We start from the raw sequence: 7115 nt of genomic DNA on the forward strand, positions 1-7115 counted from the left end.
AGGCAGTATATAAGTCGGAACGGCCGGGATCGGTCGACTATATCCTATAGCTGCCATATAACTGATTGATCGGAAATGCCATAACTTTGGTGTTTTTTAAGTTAGAGGGTTGGGACTTTACACACATGTTATGTTTGACCAAAATATCTTATGTACAAAATTTCATAAGGATCGGCCGACAATATCCTATAGCTGTCATAGAACGATCGAAATTGGCATAACTTTGTTGGTTTTTAAGTTAGAAAGATGGGATTTGGTAGAGATTCTATTTTGGGAAAAACAATCTGATTTGTCGAATTTCATAAGGATCGGCCAACTATATCCTATAGCTGCCATATAACTGATTGATCGGAAATGCTATAACTTCGTTGTTTTTCAAGTTAGAAGGATGGGAGTTTCAATGGATTCCTCTTTTGGCAAAATAATTTGATTTGCCAAGTTTCATAAGGATCGGCCAACTATATACGATCCGCTATATATCTAATAATATAAGATGCGTGGCGCCACATAGCGGACTGCGACTCAACTGCAAGGGTATATAAACTTCGGCTCCGCCCGAAGTTAGCTTTCCTTTCTTGTTTTTTCTATAAAACTGGGTCTTAGGATCCTCATCGTGCTTTTTAAAGACATTGGATTGTGTGTTTGTTATTTTTATTACTTATAAATCCCCTCCAAAAGTTGTGTACATGAAAAACTAGAAAATGAAAATGGAGAACTTCAACATCAATATGGTTAACAATTTAAGCCTAAGCGTGCCTAATGGTGTTCATAATTCTTGTCGAGGTGTAACTGAAGAAAACCTAACAATTTAGAGAAACCTTTGATCGAAAAAAAAATTGTCTAATGGCGAAAACCCTATATAACCCATAGTATAACCCTCCCTAACCTAGACCACATGACATTCGTTAACCAGAACCACCTCGTCGTCGACCATCTCTCCATTACGGTTCGGATGAATTTCATGGTGAATGGGGCAGCTGACCAGCAGCTCGTCCTGCGGCTCGTTCGGGATGAACAGGTCCTGCTTGGATGCCTCCTTGTTCTTCTTTCCATTCTTATCCTTAGCATTTCTCTTTGGTTCCATATCTTTCTCGTGCTCGAGTTCCAGGTGGTCCCCCAGAAGGTGCTCCAGGACCAGATCCTGGTTGTTGCGCAAGTCCATGGCTCCGTCAAGGAACTGGTACAGGGGCGAGTTCATCCTATGACGTGGTTCCTTCGGTGGCTCCACAACGCTGTTGCCCTCAAAGGTCGGCTGCAAAAGTTGCTGCAACATGTAGAGCATGGGCGGCAGGGCCGGCGAGGACTTGTGCTTGTGGTGGTGCTTCGAGCCGCCCGAGTGGGCGTGTGGTACGTTATCTGCTGCATTCAGCAACAGCACACCGGCCAGCTCCGGCGGCAGCATCTCCGGTCCATAGTTCAGTTCCTGTTGGACACTCTCGATCACCATGTTGGGGGCCAGCAGCTCGAATTCCTTGACCTCGTGCTTGCCGTCCGGCGAGATCATCTTGTTGTAATAGACAAAGGGCGGTGGGGCCTGAGATGGGGGCATCGGCGCAGCCAGGGGGGCAACAATTGGGGTGGAATGCGATTGTGTGGCGGCGACTGGGTCTGCCACTCCCTGGTGGCGGTGCTTGTGGTGCGGCTTGCGTGGCTCATCCAGCTCCATGCGGCGCTTGGCACGACGCAGCTCCACTGGATCCCCCTTTCCAGGTGCCTTGGGCTTCTCAGTAAGAGTGATATCGATCGGGACCACTGTGGTTGTCTTCGAGGTAGTGCAGTTTTCGTCCTTGGCTCTGATGGTGGTAGTGGTTGAGTTCAAAGCAACCACTGTAGTGGACTCGACTTTCGGTGGCTCTGTGGCAAAAGCGGCAGTGGTTTGGTTGCTTGTGGTTCCAGTCTGAGAACGCTTCATTCTCAGGCACTGGCCGGGCTGTGGCTGCATCAAGGCCATGATGACACCTGTCAGGAAAATAAATCCAGGATATGGAATGGCATTTGAATAATATACTTACAACCAAAAATCAGGAATAAATTCATCTTGGTCATTGTCAAAGGACTATGATAGTGCGGTTTAGTTGCTTGTTGAAAGGCTTCTGGAAGGCAGTACTCTGCAGGATCAAAATTGAAAAGGTTAACCGAAAATTGACAAAAACTATTTGCACATTTTTCACTTTTTACTCTTCACTTTTTATATTTCACTTTTTATTTTCGGATTTTTTATTTTTCGATTATTTGAACTTACTTTTTTTGGAGGGGGATGTGTGCTCGGCACAAGGTTTCTAGCAGGAATGACTGGAAACGTTTCCGGCCTTAGGGCTAGGCTTTGACAGACAGCTGGGAGTTGGCAAAAGGTTACTATGACCCGGGCTACAAAAAATGGTATTTCAATATTTTTCTGATTGGAAATTTACCATGCACACTCACACCCACACTCACAGCTGTGGCGACCTTTTCAAGTGCTGCAAATGGCAGCCACAAAAAACCGCACACCAAACCAAACCAACGAAAAAAAAGTTTGTTTCGTGAGCCGCAAACAAAAGCAAACAGTGGAAAAAGTTTAGCTTATAAATTTCCAATCAATTTTTCGTGCAAAAATCAAGAGCTCCGCCGCTACCTCCCACCACCGATCACCCCACCACCCACCAATAATAACGACACACACGCACACCCACATATCGGTCGAGAGACTCAAGTGTTCGATAGCTATTACTTGATTAATAAATATTAGCAGCAAAAATTGGAAAACTCTCAGCGAAGCGTAAAAGTGCAAACACTGAAACGGAAAGCGGGAAACGGAAATGCGATACATTTGCGAAAAGGCTGAAGAATTTTCCAAATGAACCGAGACACCTGTCCCACACTAACATATTCGTGCATACGCTCTTGTAAACACTCTGGAATCCCCCAAAACGCTGTCTAATTTTGATACCCAGTAGTGATCTGGGGTGGGGTTTATTGTAAGAAACTTAACAAACTAAGTAGGCGTTTTCAGGGAAGAAAAACAGCGGGTCACTATGATGGTATTTTAAAAATTATTCAAGCTATTGAAACGCCTACTTTATAATCTTTACTTGATCCACATAGGTCCACATGGTCCGCAGAGTTTTTTTTTACCATTTAGGCATTAAATATGAACATTCATACGATTTTTCTCAAGAGAAGTGAGATTATCTCACCCCAATCAAGGGATACTATATCGTCGAATCCCTCTAATTTGGCCCTGATTTTTTCGCTTTTCCAGCCGCCCTCGGCCTCTGGCATTAATAATGTAAAGTGCGTGCGTCAAATGTAAATTCCTGGCTGGCAGCTCACGCCATTTCATAAATTTGCGACATTTTGAACAAACATTTTTTTCCGCCGCACCGCGCCACTCTGTCGATACGTGTGGCATACTTCAAGGCGACTTAACGCTCAGGTGAGAGGCGGCAGGCGGGAACCCAACCAGGCCAAGCAACTGGAGGGGCGAGGGCACTTTTGCTTATCAGCTTAAATGTAAATGCCAAGTGAGTGCAGCAAGGAGCTGGGGCAAGGAATTGGAGGGTCTAAGAGACTGCGGCACGGGACAGGGACAGCAGCTGTTGCTGCATTGGGGATTTGCACATTTATACTCGCATATTGCTGGAGCTCCCGCCCCCACTCCCATTCCACTCTCTGACCATCCTCTTATCTCGATTCCCGATTTTTTCGAGTTGATTTTCCAAGTGTATTGAATAAAAGTCGATTTTCCCCCACTGGCTTTGCGCGTTCGACAAGCGGCTTAAATACGTTTGGGTAATATACACACACATGTCCTGTATCCTTTTGCATATGTCTGGGCTATGACTCCCTCATGTGTGTGTGCGTGTCTCATTTCGCCTTTGATGTAAAGGTCGCGGCTTTTTAAGGGTCCGAACCCTTCTCCGGAGTGCATCACCATCATCTCGGTGGGATTTACACGCAGAGACGAGGATCCCCAGACGATAGACTACAATTGAACCCAAACCGTTTAGAATGCTACCCATAGTTCCCAAACAATAATGGGCACTGTAACAAAAAATTTAATATATATTTGGTAATCCAATATCTCGTATTTGTAATCTATAGTAAACATTTAAAAGTTTCATTCCAGGTACATATTTTTGCACCATAACTTAATTTGAGAAAGACTCGAGGAAAAATAATTATTAGTACCAGTTTTAAGAATTAAATTTAAAATAAGTAACTGAAATAAGGTTTTTTTTAAACCAACAAATAGGTAAATAAGGTAAATAAAAAAATCAGATAATCCACAAGAAGAATGATTGGTTTCAAGAGGCCAATGAGAGTAGAATTAAAAATATAAGAACGAAATATGAAGGATAAATGCATATAAAAAATTAAGATCAGAAAATCAGCACACAGTGTCCTTTGTTCTGGCCCAGCATGTGATTGAACAAATGCAAAAAAAAAAACACAAAAATTAAATAATTAAAAAAAATAGATAAATGCTGTTGTGTATATTTTTATTAACTGACAATATTCTATCAACTTCCAGGAATCCATAGAAAAATTAAATGAGTAAGAGCTGTACAAATAAATATCAGGATATGATATCATATAAAAAAGAATAAGGAATATTTTTCTCAGCCCATAGAAACTATCAAGCTTCCAATGATGATCAAGTAAAAATTAAAATAGAAAATTAATATAAGAAAAGCAGTTCCGAGTCTTTCATTCTGGTCTGGTACATTATTTCAAAATAAGAGCCACATTAATATAAGTTGGTAGTAAATAATCATTAAAATATTAAAAAAGTAAAAAATAAATTGGAGGAACTAGACCTCCTACCAGAAGGGGCCCAGAATCAGACTGGACAATTGTACTATTCCGAATTCGCCTTATATACAATTTTTCTAGTGTTTGTTAATGCCCATAAAACGAAACTTTTAGTATTGCTAGGACTGCCACCAAAACTAGGGATGCCAGGTACATTTTCATTCTCATTCATTTGTTAATTTATTTAAAAATGTTACCTACATATATTGTACTTTAGAAATTCATGAATTTTCTTCGCCTTTTCACATACTACTCTAAAGACTCTTATCACGCTCCTTTTTCAAGATTAAAAATTAAAGTGGTGTTAAAAATAAATTGTTTAAAATATAACATAATATAATATAAAACATATAAAACATAACAAGCTCAAATGCCAAATGAATGATAAACTTAAATTTTAATTTTTGTTTAAATAATACAAATTATTAAAAAAATAATCATTATTATTTTCTCAGTGCATTTGAGTAGTGAGTGGCTTTGACTCCTCTAGTTTTGAATTTGATTTGGTTTTGCAGACTGGCTTTAGCCAGGATTGTTGGACTTTGATCTTGGCCAAAATCAGAAACAAAGGCGCTTATTAAATGTTTCGCTTTCGATGCGAATGGAATTTGGGAAAAGGTGGAAAATTGGAGGGAAACACCGTGGTGGAGCAAGTACCTTTGTAAAGTTTCATTAGTTGGCTCGTTAATATTCCAATTGTTGACACACAAAAGGAGGGCGATGGAGGTTACTGGCTTAACCTGTGTATAAAGGAATTTAATTAATAACGTCCTTGGTCCTTTTGCGTGTGCAGTGCGGCGTAAACTTAATTAAATGCGCGAGTGGCAAGTAGCGAGTGGCAAATGACAAGTGGCGATGCAGGAACCGGAGCCAAGGAGCCAAGGAAACTCAGCTCAAAAAGTGGCAACACCTGGCCCGGTTCGAGCCAAGTTACCAGCGTCGGTATAGTAGTTTCAATCGTAAAAAACTCCGTCCTGTGTCACATGTCAAAAATTTTATTGGCCCAAACGTTTGACTGCTGCTCTGGCACTTTTACGGGCCCAGTTAATAGTGAAAAATGATGCAACAAAAGTAGAAATGATGGCCGACGCTTAGACAAAACCAGATGGAATTGGGGGTCGGAGTTTCGAGAGTTTGCATAGTTCCGAGAGGTCTCGAGAGGTGAGTGGCTTGAGCTCCCTTTTTGGCCATAAAACAACGAGTTGTGGTTCAGCGACTTTAACGCTTTTTCATGTTTACGAGTTTAGTGCGCCGGGTTTATAACCTGTAACCGGGAGTGCGGGGGTTTATGAAGTTCTTGCCAAGTGCATCAAATATGCAAAACCGCTAGACTTAATCATATTCCTTAGATCATCGACGGTATATAAATATTTTTTAAGTTTATTCTACGGTTATTGCTATTAAGAGGATTAGTAATGCGTCTGTGCGGTTAGTCTTGACGGATTTTATGAGTTTGATTAAAAAAGAGGTTGGTTTTTAAATTGTGAATGAAGGTTCTAAGTTTGCCAAATGTTAAAAATAGTGTTTACATTATTCAAGGGCACTTCATAGATAATTATAACAATTTTTTGTACCAGATATTTTTTTGAAAACGTCACATTTGGCGCAGAAGAAAACAACATATTTTCGAGGGTAAATGTTGTTCTGAAAACCTATCTTATAACACACATGGAGCATGGAGCATCATATTGGTATGTATGTCGTTTTAAAAACGACCTATGTATGTAGCTCCGAGCGGGCTTATGTACAATGTCTCGATGACTTTTGCATGCCCTGCATGTGAAATATCTAACTTATGGCTTCGGGGGCCAAACTTTAGTCGAGGGACTGGGCAATCGATGAAATGCACTGACGTTTCAGACACTTTCCCCGGTACGCTCTTGATAGACGACAAAAGGCAGCCACGCCCCGCTCAACCCGAAATTCTAAATCAATTTCAGTCGAACGCCTTTCGCCGTCCTCGGCCGCCTGGCCCAGTCATTGATTTATAATCCACGTCCAAACAACATACAAGTGTAAGTGGAAAAGCCGAAATTCGGGCGAATTATATTTCAATTTGGCAGCGAAAATGAAACAGAGCAATACAAAAGGGGCTGGCTGCCGAGTGGATGGGGCGTGGCGGTGGCCGAGTTAAAAACTTTTTTGACAATTGACTTAAAAAGTTTTCTCAAGCTGGCAGAAATTGACTGCCTTTTGTATACAAATAGGCCGAAATCAGACACTCACACACACACATACACGTAGTGGATGGAAGGGGAATGGCTGAGGGGTGGAGAGGGGCGGTGGGCCATGGAGCGGAAGTAAACACATAAAACGGAAAT

At 41.4% G+C, this 7115-nt stretch overlaps 1 protein-coding gene across 1 annotated transcript; it reads right to left on the reverse strand.

The window, feature by feature from the left end:
* Positions 1-634: 634 nt before the first annotated feature.
* On the reverse strand, positions 635-2367 carry LOC6493996. Its single transcript, XM_001961136.4, has 3 exons — positions 2243-2367; positions 2013-2108; positions 635-1959 (listed from the first exon to the last, which is right to left on the reverse strand). The coding sequence occupies exons 2-3, from the start codon at positions 2044-2046 to the stop codon at positions 887-889; spliced, it is 1107 nt and encodes a 368-aa protein (XP_001961172.2). The 5' UTR covers positions 2047-2108; positions 2243-2367; the 3' UTR covers positions 635-886.
* Positions 2368-7115: the final 4748 nt, after the last annotated feature.

Source organism: Drosophila ananassae, chromosome 3L (genome assembly GCF_017639315.1).
Source record: "Drosophila ananassae strain 14024-0371.13 chromosome 3L, ASM1763931v2, whole genome shotgun sequence".
Taxonomy (NCBI): domain Eukaryota; kingdom Metazoa; phylum Arthropoda; class Insecta; order Diptera; family Drosophilidae; genus Drosophila; species Drosophila ananassae.

Coding starts and splice junctions, on each gene's coding strand:
- LOC6493996 (XM_001961136.4), bottom strand. CDS start 2,046: ATGACCAAGATGAATTTATTCCTGATTTTTGGTT. Junction 1,960..2,012: donor TTTATTCCTGATTTTTGGTT/GTAAGTATATTA, acceptor TTTTCCTGACAG/GTGTCATCATGGCCTTGATG.